Source organism: Solanum stenotomum, chromosome 10 (assembly GCF_019186545.1).
Source record: "Solanum stenotomum isolate F172 chromosome 10, ASM1918654v1, whole genome shotgun sequence".
In the NCBI taxonomy this organism is placed as follows: Eukaryota; Viridiplantae; Streptophyta; class Magnoliopsida; order Solanales; family Solanaceae; genus Solanum; species Solanum stenotomum.
Genome location: NC_064291.1, coordinates 52041238 through 52063198, shown reverse-complemented (window position 1 = coordinate 52063198; position 21961 = coordinate 52041238). Strand labels below are relative to the sequence as shown.

Here is a 21961-nt window from a genome sequence, read left to right as displayed (position 1 = left end):
CTTTAAATAGTGATATGTATTAATGAATATACTTTGGTAGCTGATCCGGTACAATAATTGATGATTTGTTAGTTATTAACCGTAATATGTTTTAGTGTATATATTTTGATGGATGGTATAGTTAAAATATTGGTAATTTGTTGATTTTAATTTAATGGATGGTGTGATTAATTTTTTGGGGATATATCGATATAGAACAATAAAAGAAATTGATTTTTAATTGATGGTAAGGTTGATTTTAGTTATATGTTCCAATCCTGCAATGCATAACACCATAATCTAATCAAGTATATACTAACTTTTTAGAATCATCAAATTAATTTACATGGTGTACAATGTGGTGTAACCTTTGTGTCACGTTCAAATTTTAATAACTATAACAACTAAAAATAATTGGTAGATTTGTTGGTTAAAAAATAATGATAATTTGTTGATTTAAAGTTGCAATATGTTATATAGTATATATATACTTTGATGTAAGGTATGACTAATTTTTTGGTGATATGTTGATTTAGAACTATAAAAGATATTGATTTATAATTGATGGTAAAGTTGATTTTAGTTATGTTACAACCCTATAATACGTAATACCATAATCAAGTATATATCATTTTTTTAGTATCATTAAATTAATTTACATGATGTACAATATGATTTAGTTTTGGTGTCAAATTCAAATAAATCTAATTTAATTTTACCATAATAAATGAATTATACCAAATTATAATTAAATAAATTAAAATATATAAATCCATACATTGATGATAAATTTATTATTGGTTATATGTTCTAACTACATTGGTGTAAAAAAAGATTTAAACAAAAAAATTGAAGGGAGAGAACTAAAGAAAAACAAAGAATTTTTTCAGAAAATAAAATGAGGTAAAAAGAAAAAAAAAAAAGGAGAAAGAGACGAGTGAAGAGAGTTTAGAAAAAAAAAGGGTGGAGAGAAAAAGAGAATCAGTTTGCTTAGTATTTTAAGAAGAAGATTAGAAAAGGGAAGAAAAATAAGGAAATAAAAATATTGAGGAATTAATTATTGAGAGATTTGTGGAAGGTAAATAACAAAATAAGAGAAAAATAAGGAATGAAATCTTATTTAATATAGGAACGTGTATTGTTGTATTATTTATACCAATTTATTTCTTATTTGTTTTTTATTTATTTTGTTTTTGTAAAAAAAATTATTACTATGTAGGTGAAAAGTTAAATTATTGTTATATAAGAATTATTTAGGTGCTTAAATTGTCCATTTAAGTTTTTCACCCGTAAAAGAATCAACAACATTTTGACTTGGTTATCTGGTGTGTAGTACTGATCAAAGAAGGGAAAAATTAATAAATTAGGTCAGCTATCCTAATAATTAATTATTTGTGTGTGTTACAAGTTGTTTAAGTTGGATAAATTTGCGATACAAGATACATCTAAGTTATCAATTAAATAGTACTACTACAAATTATATTAGGTTGCACTTTAGTACTTTAAAAGTGATTAATTGATGTGATGGTTAAAGTTGTTGTGTTGAGTTTTTCACTATCAACATCAAGATCGAACGATCGAAATACTTTGCTTTTAAATATAATGCGAGTTAGAATTAAAAAGATTTATCATAAACAAAACAAGCTCAACGAGTGTATTCCTCTTCCTCTTCCTCGATTTAGGGTTATTTCCGTGTCTTCCTCCTCCTTTGATTAAGGTTATCTCAAGCTCTTAAATACGTCAAGTGGAAAATTAGAATTAAATAGTTTCTTCTTCAATGAGTGTATATCATGGGAATGAATATATAGTTACACTTACAGATCGACCCATTTAATTTGGACTTATCCAGGCCCAATGTCCTTTCCTGACCCACTTTCTAGTATACTGGACAAACGTTCATATAAGTCATACGTAAATTTGACAAGTTTTTACCCAAGTTCAATTCAGCAAAAACAGGCCTTAGTATAATTTATCTAAATTTCAGTGTTAAGAACTAGTTACATTATTTCTCTACGCTTTTTCAAATTACAAGAATCTCTTAAAATTTATGGATTCTGGATACATCACTGGACTTCCGAATACATCAATAGACATCCAGCTACATAGGGGAGGGATGTATCCGAGAGTAGAGTGATGTATCAGAGAGGGGATAGGACATCCGAATATATAGGGGAGGAATGTATCAGAGAGGGGAGGGATGTATCCAAGAGGGGATTTTTGAATTTTTTTTAAATGCTAGGGAATTTTAGAAAATATGGTAAAATAAGATGTATATTTAGGTAATTTTTCCTTTAAAATAATGACACTACGTAGGCATTTAAACTCCAGCGCAAATTTGGGTAATTTTTTCGGGTAACTTATAAAAATGTCACTAGTTTAGGAGCTAATTATTTAGATACACACTAATTTGTAATAATACGTATCTTACCAGATTTTGGTGTGTCTAGATACATGTATCTCGTAATACATGAGGTCAAAATTAGGTGTAATTTGTTCTAGATACACTGTATTCAAGTGGATTCACATGTATCTGAGATATATAAACAAATCTCGTTTGTCTCCCTCGCCTCCCTCCCATCTCGCTCGCCACTCTCATATTTTGCTTGTATATCTGGTATCTCAGACACATGTGAATCACACTAGTTACATGTACAAAGTATGTATCTCTAGTGTGATTCGCATGTATCTGAAATATATAGACAAAAATCTCACTTATGTGTCTCGTATTCCATATGCATGTGAATCACACTAGATACATGCACATAGTGTGTATCAAGTATAATTCCATGTATATTAGTTAAAATTTTCTATTATTGCAGTAGTATTGGATCTTTTATTAAGTGAAAACGGATTAATGGATACAAATATATACAAAATTATTAGATGATAAAGATACTAATATAAACAAATGTATACTAATTCATTAGATGCAAACAGATCAATGTATACCAATCAACATGTACCTTATGAGTAATACTTCTTATGCATTGTATATCAAATATGTATACACATGTATATATGAATCTGATGACTTAATCACCAAAATTATATGTAAACACAAAAAATAATGACCATTCATATAAACAAAATACATTGATTTCCCAAGTCATATCTAGTAGAAAAAAAATGCTGCAAGTTTAGTTTAGAACTACATGGATTGGGATTTAGGGAGTAATAAATAAGTTTAGTTATTTCATATGACAAATCATCATAATAGATAAACTTCACTAACGATCCTAAAAATGTTATATGTCAAAGTTTTCCTTTAATCAACAATAAGCTAATATGATCCTGCCATCTTTTAAAATCAACGAGGGATAGTAAAAAATATTCATCTGTTATTTATCATAAAACTTACTTTGCATGGACCGATTTAATTATGAGGTATCGGATACTCACCAATATTTTTCACATTATTTAAGCTGACATTCTTGTCCACCACCACTTGTAATGCTTCTGTATTGATTCGATCATCTTTTTTATTTCATTGAGAACTTGTTGATAATTCTTTGGAATTTTATCTTATAGAAAAGGTCAACATAAAAAAAAAATGACCACAAGAATTCGGGGAAATCTTAGTAGATCGGTTGGTAATTGTTTACCTCTAGTTACTCAACAAATAACAATACCCCATCTTGTATTTAGTTAGAGAGTTATTCAGTACACCTTTATTTTGACAGGGATTCGAATCTCATTGTATTCCCCCCTCCACTCACACATTTAGTATTTACATCAATTCAATAATTATGCATAACATATGTCTTAATGTATGTTATCATTTAACTCCGATAAATAATATAGTTTGATGAAAACAATTATTTGAAAAGAGAAAGAGGATAAAAAGTCAAAATAGTTTATTAATGTTACACTCAAATAGTGTTGTCTTTAAAAAAGTTTTAAAGTACGAAGGTGTCTTTAATTGGTAGGTCTTTATTAGGGTAAGTGATGTATTTATTCTCCAATTACAATCTGACATATTCTTGGGTTATACAAATTATAATTTCATGGTGTTGAAATGGACATATGACAACTTTCTTATATGGCCTTTTGAGGATTTAAAAAAAGAGCAAAAGATAACAAAGGTTTTTTTTTTTGTTGATTCTCATAAATATGATCCTTTAGGTTTTGAGATGGAATCCAATGCTTATAACCTACAAAATTTTAAAGGCAAAAAGTCACACTTTATGTTCTCTTGTGTGATTAATTTTGTTTTAAATCCTAGTTCAAAGTGCTTACTCATTGAAATCTAAGGCTCCACATGACTTGATTAAATTTTAAGATGTAAGACATGAGAAACATAGAGAACACTAACTACATCTACTTTTATTTAATGACTCATCCACCAAACAAATAACCCCTAATTAATTGAAAATGGAATATTTCTCAGTATTCCATCTAGGCAATGCCCTAGTTTAAGGGTATGTTTGGTATGAAGGAAAACGTTTTCCATGGAAAATGTTTTCCTAGAAAATGTTTTCCTGAAAAACAAGTTGATTTTTGACTTATTTTCTCATGTTTGGTTGGTGAGTAGAAAATATTTTCCGGAAAAAAATTTTAGTGTTTGATTTATGAATGATTTTTTTTTTTTGAGAAATATCTTTTATTTTTACTAGGGTAGAAAATAAATTTTGAAATTGAAAATATTTTTTAAAAACAAACTTAAATTTTTTTGGTGGTGGGNGGGGTGAGGGTGGGTAAAAAAATTGAATTTAAAAACAAGCTTTAAATTATTTTATTTTTTTGGGGGTGCGGGGGTGGGGGGTTGGTTGGGGGGCTGGTTTGAGGGTAGGGACAAAATAAATTGATTTTTTCAACAAAAAAGTAATTGTAGTTTGAAGTTGGAAGAGAGTTTTGGAAAATGATTTCCTTAAGTTTTGAAGGGAAGTCATTTTCCTTAAATTTGAGGAAAATGAGTTGATTTGGAAAACATTTTCCAAAACATTTAACCCAACCAAACATGAGAACCATTTTCTCGAAAATGTTTTCCTTCATACCAAACACACCCTAAGTTGTAGCTTTAAAAAACTATAATATGATTAGAACCTACAAACTTTCAACAAATATTAGATTATGAACTCCCAATCTCAAACACAATGGTGGTGAAGACAAAATTTTCATCAAAGAAGTTCATTAGCTATTGTACATACAAAAAAATTTGACTTTATATATATTGTACAAAAAGGGGTTCATTCAGGAGCGGAGTCAATGTATTGGTTATGTATCAACTGAACTCATCAACTTTGATTAAAATACTGAATTTGTCTTAAGAAGTTTATTAAATATGTATAAAATTATTGATTTAGGACTCAATAACTTAAAGAACTAGAACCCCTGAATCTATAAGTATCAAATCGTGACTGCATTTATGAATTCATTAAAGATCGAATTATCAAGTTTAAATATTGGACCCGCCCTTGATTATAGTACTAGTCATTAGGCAAGTATTTGCCAAAGTAGTGGGGAGAAAGGGCATTAACATTCCATGTGCAAGTCACAATCTTGTTTATGTCCCTTTGTTGTTGCTTAGCCCCACTCTCAACAACCAATTACCTATGCTTGCGTGCATCCACAAAAATAGTACCATTCTACTTTTGACACACATAAGATGTGCCAAATAGATATATACTTCCTCTTTCTAAATAAATTCATCAATTGTCATCCACACCAATCTTACCCCATAGCTCAAAAGATAATAATCAAAACAAAATGCTTTATTCTTCCAGCTAGCAAACCAACCTTTTCTTCCTCCTCATCATCATTCCACCACCAATTGCTTATCTTTTATTCCCCATATTTCCTTTTTCATTGTCAGCTCATAAAAGATTGTTAATTAGTACTTAGCCATCTTTGCCAAAAAAGAAGAAGAAGAAGACATTATCTAACTAAACCCTTATCTCCTCTACATTAGAAAACTAAATGCATCACATCTAGTCTCAAATTAATGAGTTTAAGTTATATACACTATTATTACAACAAAATTTTATACTATCAGCTCATTTTTACCTGTTATAGTAGGTAACTAATCTTTTTTCAAAATTACAAGTTTCATAATTTCAAAAAAACTTTCATGTAGATATTTTTTGAATGACTTCCTAACATAAGAGTAAATAAAGTTCCTACAGTACCGGTATATATAACTTAAAACTCCAAATTAAATACCTTATAACTTGGAAATTCAAATGAAAAGAACAAGTTGCATTGAAGTAGAAATTTAATTTAAATGGAAAGAAAGCTGAGAATATTGTCTTATTAAGCTAAAAGTGTGAAAATGTTACATATAGAGAATGCAACATTTGATAAATCTCCAATCAGACATCTTCAAATTCCTTATCCTTCCACACAAAATCAACAATACAATGAGACAAAAATAAGAAAGAAAAAAAGAAGAACAAGAAGAAATTGTAAGTAAAATAGTACAACAAATAAAAGTAAATTATTTGTAATCTACAACAATAGTGAAAGCAAATTAAATAAAATGACACAAATTCAATTTTAGAAAAAAATTGCTACACTTCCAAGAATTGCTACCATGGCCATGCTGTTGCTACTTCCATGAACAAATCCACTAGATGGAGCTGGAGGAGCCATTGACTCACCACCCATAGGTCCTGGCGCAGGCCCTGGTGGCGTACTCATAGCAGGGGCCATACCAGGGCCTGCAGGGGGCGGTGGTGAGTCCATTGGGCTCATTGTTGGCGTCATTGGACCCATTGGGCTCATGGATGGTGTCATTGGGCTCATTGGAGGAGGTGACATGGTGGATGGTGGTGGTGACATGGCGGATGGTGGCGGTGGCGGTGGCGGTGACATGGTGGACATTGGTGGAGGAGTGGTGGTGGAAGTAGTAGGTGGCATTGACATGGTGGATGGTGGCATTGCTGGGGCCATCATGGGGGATTGGGCAGCAGAAAGGGCTATAAATGTAAGAAAAAGAGAGAAAATTATCATAGGATGTAAGAGAGCCATGATTATTGATGACTCTCTTAGGATGTTTTGTTTAGGAATGAGAGAATTCTTGAAGAGAGTGCACACACAAAGGTTGTCTTTTGAGGAAGTTTGTATTCTGTAGGTATTGTAAAGGTTTGAGGACTATGCTGATATATAGACAAGGTATAGTAGAAAGACTTTGATCTTTTCTTCCTTGAGGCATCTTATAATTGGAATTTAGTCGGTCTGATTAATTCAGATTCACATCGAGTAGATTCAATAAAAAGTCAATGACTAATGCGCTTCTTATTGAGAGGTTATTCACTTTCAGGACTTGAATTCGAGAGTCTTGCTTAGAATCGAAGAAATCCTATAATTTTACTACATATCTAGTTTAAAGACGGAATTAATTATTTTACTAACAAGAGTCAAAATATAAAAAATATGCATCTACAATATATCAAGGGAATCCAATGTATAGTATTCTTTTGACTTATCTATATAAGTATATATATAATTTTTCATGGATGATAGGAATGCCAATTGACCCCATTTTTTAAGGATAGCTCGGCCCCTACCTTTGATGGTACAGTAGAAAGACTAATTCCTCTTGTTTCAATTTATATGATATCGTTTGATTGGATACAAAGAGCGTTTTTAGAAGAAAAAAAACACTTTTAAAATTTATGATCTAAAATAAGCATTTGATATTTGTGTGACTAAAAATCAAATATCTCAATAAGGATAAAATGAAAATTCTAAAATTCAATATAAAAAGTTAACATTCTTTTAAAAGACACTAAAAAAAAGTGTGTCGCATAAATTAACAGTATCATTATTACCCTTGGTACATGTATCATATATAGCTATGTGCAATTCAAAAAAATACAAGGTTTTGCATGTAATATATATGAGGGTCCCAAGACTTGGCAAACAAGTGGTTGAGGTTGAGGACCTCATGAGTTTTCACAAGACCATTAATTGGAGCATATATGATCCAAATAGAATAATTTACATCAGAACAAATTCTACCATATGAATTTTAATAACATCATTCATGATGGAATTATGGCATGTCTCCACAATGCACATGCACTTGCATTAAATTCATTGTATTATTTTTTTTGTTTAGAGCTATTTAATTTAGTCTGTTTGTAAGGATGTTCATGTAATAAGTTGATAGATATGGTAAATAATTTTTTAATAAGAGCGAAATAGGTCGGGAAAAAAATACAATAAATACTAATAACTAACCCTAGCTAGTTATTTGAGCATAAGGCGTAGTTATAATTCAGACGTGTGTTCAAAATATAAATCCCTCCTCCTTGAAAATATTTGAATTTGAAAGAATTATGATCAAGTTAATAACGCGTGTCGAACGAACTCGAACTGGTCTAAGTTTTTGTTCTCTTGTGGGCTAGCTGTGGCCAACATGTGAGAATAATCGTCGCGTTTGCAGCAAGAGGACATGGTCCTAACACCAAAATAACAATAATAATAATATTTAAAGAAAAAAGTCAATTTATTAATTGGACAAAATTAAATCTACATAAATTGATGTTACCAAATATAAGTGTCAAAATCAGTGTGAAAATATTCCAAAAAAACACTTCTTTAGTGCGTAATGCAGGAGCAAATTAGGAATTGATTTATTTATTTTTTCACAAGGACAAAAGACAAATAATATACCAGCCTTTAATTTGCATTTCATTCATTGACTAGTTGACTTAGAACAATAACCAAATATCAGTACAAGCATTTCAACTATTCCCTAAGAGAGAGAATGAGAACATATTATTGTGATTTTTGTGGCGAGGCGAATCTAAAATTTTTAAGATATTGAATCATTAAAGAACTAAGGGAAAAAGTATAAAGAGGGAATTGATCATTGTTCCGTCAATAGATAAATTACTCAATAACGTAATCAAGTGCATTATTTATTCTTTTGAAATATGAGTGTCAACAAATAATATTAATGGAACCATTCTAAGCTATACAACAACAACATATAAACAACTGTAATTCTATATAAGTAAGATTTGAAGAAGTTAAGATGTATACAGATAACATACTTTATTCTTACCTTTGTGGATAGAAAAGTTATCTTCGATAGACCCTTGACTCAAAAGGAGAAAGTTAATTCTTGAAAATATGTACATAAATTGAAATACCTAATTTGATGGAGAGACCATGAATAATACACATGAACAATAAATTATAGATCGTAAATCCACCTTTAATATTTGCGAACCTCCTTACCAATAAATTATACTGAATGTTCTGTTTGGATGCACACTTGTAATCATAAAATTATACTATTAAATTTTAAAAATAAAAATTAATTATTTAAAATTTATACTAGACAAATAAGAAACTTTATAAATGATATTAAATTAAATATTTAAGATATATATTATTTTTTGAAAATATATTAATTAATAAACATATGTTCTTAACTAATATTATGAAAACATAATTGATTTATATTTTTTCAAATTAATATATTTCAATTGAATTGATCATGAAAACTAAAAGTATGAAGTTTCTACGAACATCGTGAAATGCATGTTTGATAAAAATATTAATATATAAATAAAATATAATAAATTATTAAAATGTTTGACAAAAAAAAAATCTATCAAGTCTAATTAAAAAATGACTTGTAATGTGAATTCAATATTACTAAAAAAAATGAAACTGGAAATATAACATAAGTTATAACTTCAAAACAAAAAATTTAACATATACTCTTATCGTAAATTTCAACATAGCATACATAAATATGAATTATTTTTATTTTATTAAAAAATAAAATGTAAGTCTATAACCTTACTTAACAATAATTAATTTTAATTTAAAATTAAAATACTAATAAAATTATGCTAATGAGAAAATAAGCATGGCATAAAGAAATAGATAATACGAAAAAATTGCATAGAATCACGTGAAGTAAGGTTGAAAATGAGATACAATGATATAAAATATAAAATAAACTTTTAAATTTTTTTAGAATTATAGAAATAAAAAAAGAACTTAAAATAATAGAAAAAAAATTAAAACAAAAAAATAAAAAGAAGAAATTAAAAAGTAATTGGCAGGTAATTACACTATGCAATTACGAGCAATTCACATTCTCTCCCTGTGAATTGGAGAGTGTAATTAGCCCTGCCAATTACACCAATTACCTATTGATCAAGTAATTTTCTGTCCAACCAAACAGAACAGACACTATAATTACACCTAATTACACCAAATCTAATTACCAGAGTTACTTTTCAAACAGGCCCTCAGTAAAACTTCTGACTTCGGTACGATTATACTACTTTTCAAAATGTCAAGTGCCAAGTGCCATAGCAAAGTGGTCTGTGTCTGATAGTTGGCATTTTGATATCTTAGAACTTTCTAGAAGATCAATTAAGAAGAAGATAGAATAGCTGAATTATGTGGGACTATGAAATATTAATGGCAAAATTTTGAGGCCATTTTAGTCGTTTAATTATGTATTGCCATCTTTTTTTCTAATTTCTTAGCTGTTAAAAGAAGAATAAACATATCTTTTCTATTTTTCAATAAATACTTACTTGTATTCGATGTCTACATCAAAAACGTACTAGTGAAAAATAAAAGTTGTGGACAAATTATATTTAAGATCACACAAATTAATTCAATTATGGTCAATTTATTTTTTTTAAAATAAGAAAAAATAATTCTTAGCTGTTCACATGTCGCATGACAGAGATAAGAAAAGGATAGCATCAATGCAATACCCTAATACAGACAAATATTTTTTCTTCTGGTCGATCTTTTCTTGCGAAATATAATGCAACGTTAATAAAAGTTACAAACAACAAATCAACGACAATAATATATTTGGTGTATAATTTAATAAGAATAAAAATTACGTAAATTTTATCCTTATTTTTATGAGACATTAAAAAAATTATTTTCTATAGATCCTCAGCTCGAAAACTAGTATAAGTCAAATTAATTAAGTGAAAATATGTCTACTACTAGAAAATTGTTTTCCAACGGAGATAATATAATCATACTAATATAGCTATTTATAACTTTCAATTTTGTCAGTTTCACAAGTTTCAATGTTTTTTTTTCCTTTTTTCTGGTCCATATACTCCATATATGAGGTGTAACTAGGTGGGAAGAAAGGGAAACTTTTGGATTTTTTATTTTATTTTTCAGTATTATGAATTCAATTTTAATTTATTCAATCTTACGGTTTGTGTTGCTTTCATCTGTCTCCTATCCTAAATTTCTTTCTCTGCATAAATCAAGTTCTTCGACATGACCATTCTGATCGAAGGCTAATCATAAATTTACTATGATCCTCTCTTTATATATATATATATATATATATATCTTATTTTTCGATTTCAATTTCTAGAAATATTCGATTAAATTAACAAACAAACTTACAATTAGAATAATTATAAAATATTATTACTGAATAATCAGGAAAATATATAAACTTAATAAAACTTGTGTACATTTCTTGGATAATCAATGCTAAAGGTATCTATTAGTATTTGTTATCTATATCGAGTTTTGATCAAAGATCATTAATATAAGAAGTAGTTTTAGTTTTAAAAAAAGAACCCAAAGATGATGGCAGGAAAATAAGGCACGTTTCAAAAGATAATAGACGTGAATTCAAAATGGTAATTTAATTATTTAATTTCTATCTTTGAAGTTTTTAACTGACATTTAACTATTATTTTTTTAATATATATTCAAAAATATTGAATTGAGATGAATTCGATCGACTGCTGAGTATAGAGAAGGTTAAAGACTAGGTCATTTTCCCATTATAATCAGAGGAATAAATCATAGGAAAGATTTGGTGTCAATTCTCATTTGTGCCTAGACGAAAAGTTTTTCAATAAAAACAGCCTATACATGCCCCACATAATACAATATTTTAAAATGTCTATCGAATATGACAAATTAAACGGAGTTGGGTTGGATCGAAAATGACTCGAAAGAAAATTAAAAATTCAAAAAAAGTCAAAAATATTTTTGAAAATAAATCATTTTTATCCTTCGTTAAGTTTTGAGATCTATTTTACCTACGGGTGTCAAATAGGCGTGTTGGGTTAAAATTAGAGATATGGGTTGAGCTCAAATGGTCTAAAAATTGGGTTGGATCATGACCCGCTTCATCTCAATAATTTTAACATATTGTTATTTAACTTTTATGACCATAATTTGAATTTCAACTCAAGAAAATAACAAAAATAAGTTACAAATTCGAGAATAAGGGTCTGTGAATCCGGGGGCTGCAACACTTTAGTTATTCTCAATTTCTTCATTTTTTTACGGATTATCCTGCCTTGGCCGAAAATGCTAATTCCAGCCCCTAAGAGGCGAGAATGAAGTAGAATCCATTTTTGATGATAGATCATATATACAAAACTCAGTAAGAATAAAAGGTGAATTGCTTGAATATTTGCGAAAGGACAATGCTCGGTAGCAAAGGTGCAATGCAGACTCGGTTTAACTTCACTTGTGTCTGGTTTACCTTGAAAAATGATGAAATAAGTTTTTCTTCCTCTTAGCGACTTTGAGCTCCCATCAGATTAACCACTTAGACGGAGAGTCTCTCGTATTCTTTAGAGTCATTTTCAATTCGTCTAAGTGGTTAATACTTAATCTGACGAGAGCTTATTTTTACCCTTCGTTATGTTTTGATATTTGTTTTACCTTGGGGTGTCAAATGTGCGAGTTGGGTTAAAATTTGAGATATTAAAATGGATTGAAATAGAGGCCGGGTTGGATCATGACCCACCCAAATTTACTTTGAGCTCAAATGGGCTAAAAACTGGGTTGGGTCATGACCGATCCAATTTGACCCACTTAATCTCAATATTTTTAACATAGATTTAACTTTTATAATCACCATTTGAATTTCAACTCAAGAAAATACCAAGAATAAGTTACAAATTCGAGAATAGGGATCTCTGGATCCGGGAGCTGCGATACTCTTGTTGTTCTCAATTTCTTCAACTTTTTACGGATTATCATGCATTGGCCGAAAATACCAATTCGAACCCCCAAGAAGTGGAATGAAATAGAATCCCATTAAAGACGTGATGATAGATCTTATATACAAAACTCGGTAAGAATAAAAGGTGAATTGCTTGAATATTTGTGAAAGGACAATGCCCGGTAGCAAAGGTGCAATGCACACTCAGATTAACTTCACTTGAGTTCAGTTTCCCCCAAAAATGATGGAATAAGTTTTTCTTCCTCTCAGCGACTATGAGCTTTCGTCAGATTAACCACTTAGACGGAGAGTCACCCGTATTCCATTTTCCTCAAGTCAAACGACTATCGATCCTAACCCGATGAAAAAAGGATTGAACTCATACTTGCCTTAACCTAATTTACTTGAATCCTGGTTTTTGAGAGAAAAAACATGAATTTGTTGAGGAAGATCGGTTGTAGAGGAAAACATGGATATAAAAATTCTAGAAAATGTAAAATAGATCATAATTCATACCTTTAATATGAGAATATACATTACACTAATCCAAATAAAGATTCGTATAATTGGTTGAAATTGGAAATTAAATTGGGCTCAACTGAAGATTTTTTTAAAATGTGTTAAAACTTGAATGAGTTGAGATTGAACCCAATTCAAATTATCTTGAGTGCAACCATTTGGGCGCATTTTGACACCCCTAGTTTTACCCCTGCCCCTCTATTGTGTGTCTGTTGCATCATTTATGTAGCGGTTTCTAAGATTTTAAAATGAAAATAAATTTTATTATAGAGTGTAATATGTTAGAACTAATTAATTTGAGAAATATTACACTCTCTGTGAACAAAGCTAATTCTTCGCTGGCTGATTTTTTTTTGTTTCGCAGGACCCAAATCTTACACTTTTAAGTTTATTAACTTGTAATGTGCTTGAATTTGTACAGTTGGGAGCATCACCCCTGAATGAGCCTCACAATGCGCGATTCGAATTCAGTCAGGGCTCCAATGTGGAATCGATAGCTAGTTATTGTGATTTGTGGCAAAAGGAATGATCCAACCAAACCAATTCGTACACTGGGCATTTGTTACTAAGGGCCCAATTGCAAGAGACACAAGGAGGTCGCCAGGGCCTTAGCGTTTTGGGCTTGTCAAAGTAGAAAATGGCACTGTTGTCATTTGAACTTTTGTCCCTATATTTTGTGCTGATCTTTAAATTTTGTCTATTAAGACAAATATTATTTTTTTTCGGAGTAACAAATCACACTCTTAAACTTGATCTCTATATTCATAGTTTGAACAACATTCAATTTAAAGAATAAAAATTAAAGACTAACTCGTTTGAAGAACGAATCATGCAATTATTTCATTGTACTAAGATAGCCAATTTTAAGGGTACTGTTTAAAAGTTAAGATACATTCAAACTTAAAATTTGAGGCTTTAACCGTTCAAACTTCACATGCACGAAATTTAACCGCCACAATATAAAGCCTCAAACATGTAGGTCCAACATTTCAAACTTCGAAACATTCACTTCTAAAATTTGACCTAATATACTAAATCTTTGAGTTTTGATTTTGGCAATAAAGATTTAAAATTAGGCTCAATTTAGCTAAATGTTAAATAGCACCCGACCCATGAAGCCTAATATGAATGGATTTAATGATCCGACCCGAATACCAATCTGAATGGATATGATGACCCGAACCGAATACCCAGATAAGCAAACTCTATTCTGCAGCAAACATCGTTAATAGGATAAGGCTTTCTCCTTCCTGCAACAAGTCTTCTTGATTTCCATGAATTCTTCTTCCTTCATTTCTTAACTCTTAACAAAAAGAACCCTAAATTTCCACACTGTTCATACCCAAAATGGGTTCCATTGTTCTGCCTCAGGTCTGCTTCTTTACTTCCCAAATTTTCACTTACCTAGACTCTTGAATTGTGTTAAAAATCTGTGCTTTATTGAATTTACAGGCTTTATTTGTGGTTCCAAGAAACCCCACAAGATGTACTACTCCACAGAAGCTGGCATTTTCTGCCTGCGTCTCTCGAAAACCTTCTCAGTTGAATGTGTCCTTGTTTTCTGCTTCTCGGTTGTTAAGTTCAAAGTGGGGAAGTCGTTCTTTTGTTGTTAGAGCTGAAGCTGATTCTCAAGGGGAACCGGAAGCTACTGAGACAGAGGCNTAGTTTGTGAAATACAAGATAAAACAAATTCCTACACACTCCTTGAGGTTTGGTTCAACATACAACATGGGTTTTGCAGAAGAGTTGAAGTTGTCTATAGGGATTGAGGGTGTTGAGAAATTTAAGAATATAATTTTTGGTCCATATCTCAACATTCCTAATTGCAATTACCAAGGGCAAATAACAAAGTGTTTGTTGCTACTTGAGCTGGAGCAGGATAATATAGATGAGCTCCATATTCGTCATGCTAGCGGAAATATTTTGCATTTCACTATCAAAGAATTTGCCATCATTACCGGCCTGAAATGCACAGGAGATGTTAATGAATTTAAATATCCTGATTCCCGTCACAGCAGATTGATTCAAAGATATTTTCCTGATTCACAAAACATTGTAAACAAGGGTCGTTTAGTTCAAAGATTTTGAATGGGTCAATGGGAGAAGAGTTAAGATGCTCTTGAAATGACAATCCTATATTTCATTCACACTTTTGTCCTTTCCTAGCTTGGTGATGCAAATATACTTATCCATCATTTCTATATGGTTGAAGACGGAAGGTATCAACAGTATCCATGGGGACAGATTGCATTCTCAAAATTGATGAAATCTCTAAGACAAGAGTTCACCAAAGAAAAGAAGATGTATCGATTAGCCGGTATGCCATATATCCTGAATGTTTGGATATATGAATGTACCTCGACAGTCAGTGATGAAATTGTAGTCTAAGTGGGCAGTTTTATACCTAGAATATGCAACTGGCGTGTTGTGGAAGTCAAGCCAAAATTTGGCATGTTTATGTCTAGCATCTTCTCCCAGGTATAATATATGTTTTGACAGTGTATAATGAAAAAATTTCATGTCATATTAATGTATCATTTTTATTGTTATTGTTACATAATCTTGTTTATTATGTTGGTTTGGATACGTGATATACCGTGAGTTTACGGTATTTCTAATACATTTCACTTACAAGTTGTGTGTGTCTAGGGCCTTTTTATATTGGTTTTTATGTGTTTTATCATGTTTTGCAGGAAAGGTGTTCAGGCGCGGAAGTTTAGAGACAGCTGAAGAAAATGCAGAAAAAGGCATCCACGGAAGTGATCTACGGACCGTAGGACCATTCACGGTCCGTAGGTTATGACCGTAGATCAACAGGCATGGTATTGAGGACAAATCAGGGAAGTCTGACCAAGTATGGAACCACGGTGCTCATTGACGGTCCGTAGATTGATCTACGGACCGTACTGTTGATCCATCGAGTGAGACTGTGAGGGTTCCAGTACCTGATTTTTGAAGATTCTAAGTATGGAGCTACGGAGGGGATTGACGGACCATAGGTCGATCTACGGTCCGTACTGCTGGTCCGTCGTTTTGCTTCAGAGAAGCTAATTTTTGGATGCTTAAATATTTTCTAAGTCCCGAGTGACTGAAGGGACTTACGGACCGTAGATCCATCGACGATTCGTAAGTCGATCTCGTGGATTGAAGACGCGTACCTGAACAAAACTTTCCTTAATTTGTTTCCTTTTTTATTTAGGATTTGTTTTCTATAAATAGGACATGTAAACCTCGTTTTTGGGGGTTACACATTATTATTCTATTTTTGCTTTGTAACTTTGGAGATTAATTTGCAACTCTAGCAATTATTGATTTCCCAAGTTCGTTTTGAAGATTTTGGCTTTGCAATTCAAGTAAAATTTCTGGGTTTATTATTCTCTCTACGTAAGTTCATGATTTCTTCATCTACAATTATTAATTGTGTTTTTGCCAATATGAGTAACTAAATCCACAACTAGGGTTGTGGGAACCATGATCGATTAACAAAGTATGAATAGTAAATAAGAAATTCTTGACTAGTATTTTGCATGCATTGATAATTCTTTCGTTTAGAAGTCTTTTTAACGGTGGCCAACGTTAAAACTCGCATTGTTACTACTTGTCGGACCAAGTAGGTAATTAACAAGAAAAAGAATTATCAACATAGATTTAGTGTGATACTATCTAATAGGCTAGTGTCGATTGGTGCGAAGTAATAACTAAGCCAAACATCGATTATGATGTCTAATATGAGGTAAAGGTAAGGGTTAGTAAATTATACACACGTAGCCGGACCAAGGTGCAGGGTGAAATTCTCTAGATGCCGGACCAAGGGTTTAGAGATACCTAACTTATCAGTTTGCATGTAATACACTAGAAAAAGATTGCTATTACTAGGATTACGACGTTATGAGATTGTGGGGAACACATATACCCTAGTTATTTCTCTTAGCTTGATAACAACCAAAGTTGAGTTTGATTATTGATTACTTATTAAGTTCTTACTCTTTGTTTCTCACAAACACAACCCCCTTTTATTACCTGTTTTTGAAAATAATTTGACTAATTGAATATAATTGTTAGTTAAAGTAAAGTCTAAACCATTTTCCTCGTTAGATCGATCCCAACCTACAAGTTGGGTTCTTTAGTTGATAACGATCGCTTATGCTTCTGTAAGGAAGTGTAATTTGAGCGTATTAAATTTTGGCGTCGCTGCCGGGGAATCTGGCTTTTAGATTTAGTTTTAACTACATTATTGAACGTTAATCAAATATTTCCTAATTTTACTTTTTCTCTTTGTTTTTGTCTCTCTCAGGTTCCGACTCTAGTGTATGCCAAGTACACGGAGCCAAGGCGAACCACTTACTCCGTACGATCCAGAGTTGAACAGAACTTTGCGAAGAATGAACAATCAAGGACTTCCAGTTCATCCTATCGGAGGAAATCTAGATGAAGCAGTTGAGTTACAGCAGCCAAGAGTAGTTGGTGGGGAAAACCGGGGTCTAGCTGAAAATCAATTCGGAGATGCAGTGAGAATGCATGGTCCACCAGGCCCATAACAACATGACAACTATCGGGGAACAATCGACATAGCAGACTCCGATGGACCCATTATTCTACCTCATCTACCTCCAGGGCACACATTTGTGGTGACTAGTAGTTTGATGCAGATGCTTACAACAAGAGGCTTATTTTCAGGATCGCCATCGGAGGATCCACATGCTCACTTGGCCAAGCTAAGGGTGGTTTGCAAAAGTTGTGTAGGTAGACCAGACTTGGATATGAATGTTATTGGATTACGAGTGTTCCCTCTGTCACTGACAGGCGATGCTGCAGTATGGTTCACTCAGCTTCCTTATAACTCAATCTTCACATGGGACCAACTAGCAGAGGTGTTTAAAGCAAAGTATTATCCAGTGTCTAAGAAGCTCAATCACAAAGATCGGGTCAACAATTTTGTGGCATAACCTGGAGAGTCTGTGAGTAGCTCGTGGGACAGATTCACTGCTTTCGTAAGAAGTGTCCCAAACCACCGTATTGACGATGAGTCACTGAAGGAATATTTCTATCGAGCACAGGATGATAACAATAAAGCAGTACTTGGCACTATTGCTGGAGGCTCATATGGTGATTGTACATATGCACAGATTGCTGAAAAATTGGAGAGGATCTCTCGCAATAATAAAGCGTGGAGCACTAGGAGGTCAGAAACTAGGAGAAACACTTTTGTCGTTCATAATGCAACTGTTAACTCTGAAGATAATATTCGTGAGGAGATGGCTCAGATGTGGACACAGTTGGGGTTGGTATTGAAGCATGTGAGTGGAGGAGCAGAAAAGGTAAATACTGTAAACTACTTAACTAGACCTCCACCACCAGTTGAGGAGTGTTACTATGAAGAGGACACTTATGCGGTGAACGATCAGACGGGGGGTTTCCGACCAAATGCCCAAGGATCCAACCAGAAGAATTCGCGCCAAGGTCAAGGGAACCAAGGTCAGAACTATGGAAACTACAACCGCGAGGGTCACTATGTCCGAGATGGGAACTTCAATCGCGACAACAACTACAACAGGAACAACTATGGCAACAAAAACGATCGGGTTGGACCCTATGTTCCCCCTCAAAATCGAAAATCTGGTGCTAGGGAAGTTGGAGGTAATATAACGCGTATTGAAGATATGCTGCAGAAGATGATGAGAAGGTTTGATGTGACTGATGAGAATGTGAAGGAGATGAGAAACGACTTATCTGGTATTGGTCAAAAGGTTGATGCTCATGCAGTGTCAATAAAGCATCTAGAGCAGTAGATGACGCAGTTGTCTACTATAGTGAACCCGCGTCAACCTGGCACTCTTCCTAGCAACACCATCCAGAATCCAAAGAATGATGGTCATTGTATGGCAATTACTACTCGAGGAGGTAAGCAAACCATAGATCCACCTATGCCGTCTGTGGTGGATACCAAGATTAGAAAAGAAGATGATGTGGTGGAAGTTAGAGAGGAATCGGAGGTTGTGACAGAACAAGAAGTGGAAATACCTCAGAAAGTGGTCCCCATACCTAGACCTCCACCACCTTTTCCTCAAAGGTTAGTGAAGAAGACTGAAGATGGTAAATATCGCAGGTTTATCACTATGTTGAAGCAGTTTTCTATCAATGTCCCTTTGATAGAAGCCTTGGAGCAAATGCCTGGATATGCAAAATTCATGAAAGATATGGTGACAAAGAAAAGGTCTGTGAGTTTTGAAGATGATGATAGATTGCAGCATTGTAGTGCTATTGCTACAAGATCTCTGGTGCAGAAAAAAGAAGACCCTGGTGCTTTCACGATCCCATGTACTATAGGGTTATTACACTTTGCTAAGACATTGTGTGATCTTGGTGCTAGCATCAACCTTATGCCTTTATCTATTTACAAGAAGCTGGGTCTGGGGGATCCAAAGCCCACTGCAATGCAGTTACTGATGGCTGATCAGACTGTGAAGAGGCCCATAGGTGTGCTCCATGATGTGCTAGTGAAAGTAGAGTCTATCATCTTTCCGGCAGATTTTGTGATTCTTGATTGTGAGGATAATTTTGAGGTTCCCATCATCCTTGGGAGACCATTTCTTGCCACAGGGCGTGCGTTGGTTGATATGGAAAAGGGACAGATGAAGTTCAGACTGAATAATAAAGAAGCAACTTTCAATAGTTGTAGATCTATGAAGCAGAATGGTGAGCTACAAACAGTATATGCTATAACTTACAGAGTGGAAAATGGGTCAGAAGTGCAAATTGAAGAGCGATTAGGTGTTGAGGCACTAGCAGCAGTCATGATGAATTTTGGTAGTGATGGTATTGAGGAGTATGATGAGTTGGTAGCCGCACTTGATAAGTGTGAATACCGGTCCAAACCAAAGAAGTATGAGCTAGACATGAAGAATCGCGATTTCCCACCCACAAGATCATTTATTGTGGAGGCACCGAAATTGGAGCTTAAAGCTCTACCACCGCACTTGAGATATGTATATTTAGGTGAAGAGAATACTTTGCCGGTCATCATTGCAGCAGATTTGAATGCAAGACAAGTAGATTGCTTGGTAACTGTATTAAAGAGGTTCAAGTGAGCGATTGGGTGGACTATTGCAGATATTATTGGGATTCCCCCCGATATCTGTTCTTACAAAATCCAACTCATGCCAGATCATAAGCCCAGTGTTGAGCACCAGAGAAGATTAAATCCACTTATGCAAGAGGTAGTCAAAAAGGAGATCATCAAGTGGCTGGATGCGGGAGTTATCTATCCCATCTCAGATAGTAATTGGGTGTGTCCTGTGCAGTGTGTACCTAAAAAATGTGGTATGACTGTGGTTCCAAATGAAAGAAATGAGTTTGTTCCAATGAGGCCTGTCACTGGATGGAGAGTTTGCATGGATTACCGGAAGTTGAACGCGTGGACAGAGAAAGACCACTTTCTTATACCATTCATGGACCAGATGTTAGATAGACTTGTAGGCAAGGGTTGGTATTGTTTTCTTGATGGGTATTCATGCTACAATCAAATCTCTATAGCTCCAGAAGACCAAGAGAAGACCACCTTCACTTGCCCATATGAGACTTTTGCTTTCAAACGAATACCATTCGGATTGTGCAATGCTCCAGCGACCTTCCAGAGATGTATGATGTCGATATTTTCTGATATGGTGGAGGACACTATTGAAGTGTTCATGGATGATTTTTCAGTTGTAGGTGATTCGTTTGATCATTGTCTAGAACATCTGGCCGAGGTGCTCAAAAGATGTGAAGACTGCAACATAGTGCTGAATTCGGAGAAATGTCATTTCATGGTAAAAGAAGGTATAGTGTTGGGTCATCGAATTTCAGAGAAAGGTATTGAGGTTGATAGAGCTAAAGTCGAGGTAATAGAAAAGCTTCCACCACCTATCTCTGTAAAAGGTGTTAGAAGTTTTCTTGGGCATGCAGGTTTTATAGGAGATTCATCAAAAAGTGCACATCCATTGTGCAAACTGCTCGAGAAGGAGAGTAAGTTCTATTTTGATTATGCTTGTCTTAGAGCATTTGGAGAGTTGAAGGAAAAGTTGGTTACAGTACCTATCATTATTTCACCGGATTGGGGACAACCGTTTGAGGTAATGTGCGATGCGAGTGGAGTGGCGCTAGGTGTAGTATTGGGTCAAAGGCGTGGGAAAATTCTTCACCTTATTTCCTATGCTAGCAAAGCTCTAAATGTGGCCCAGAAGAATTATACTGTGACCGAACATGAACTTCTTGCAGTGGTTTTTGCATTCGAAAAATTTCGTTCCTACTTGCTTGGTACTAAGGTCATCGTGCATACTGACCATTCTGCATTGAGGTATTTGATGGCGAAAAAAGATGCAAAACCACGATTGATTAGATGGGTATTGTTGCTGCAAGAGTTTGATTTTGTGGTAAAAGATAGAAAGGGAACCGAAAATCAAGTTGCCGACCACTTGTCCAGATTAGAGGAAGAGGCCATGCTAAAGCTTGGAGATAGGGCTGAAATTAATGATGCTTTTCCAGATGAACAGGTATTGG

The 21961-nt window shown here is 33.4% G+C and overlaps 3 protein-coding genes across 6 annotated transcripts in view; 1 reads left to right on the top strand and 2 right to left on the bottom strand.

Annotated features, from left to right (window-relative positions):
* Positions 1-21961, bottom strand: part of LOC125878333 (GTP-binding protein YPTM2) — a 182990-nt gene that overhangs the window by 31431 nt on the left and 129598 nt on the right. The gene's annotated exons all lie outside the window — the stretch shown is intronic.
* On the bottom strand, positions 6204-7078 carry LOC125878334 (uncharacterized). Its single transcript, XM_049559569.1, has one exon. It carries the CDS (start codon positions 6943-6945, stop codon positions 6472-6474), a length of 474 nt encoding a protein of 157 aa, XP_049415526.1. The 5' UTR covers positions 6946-7078; the 3' UTR covers positions 6204-6471.
* LOC125843145 (uncharacterized) overlaps positions 15152-21961 on the top strand; it is a 16735-nt gene continuing 9925 nt past the window's right edge. The window contains exons 1-2 of the mRNA XM_049522369.1: positions 15152-15478; positions 15590-15740. Of these exons, the coding sequence (XP_049378326.1) occupies positions 15152-15478; positions 15590-15740 (478 nt within the window). The remainder of the gene's footprint in view (positions 15479-15589; positions 15741-21961) is intronic.

What these genes read in the sequence shown, in the direction of transcription:
- LOC125878334 (XM_049559569.1), bottom strand. Translation starts at nt 6,945, where the DNA reads ATGGCTCTCTTACATCCTATGATAATTTTCTCTCTTTTTCTTACATTT.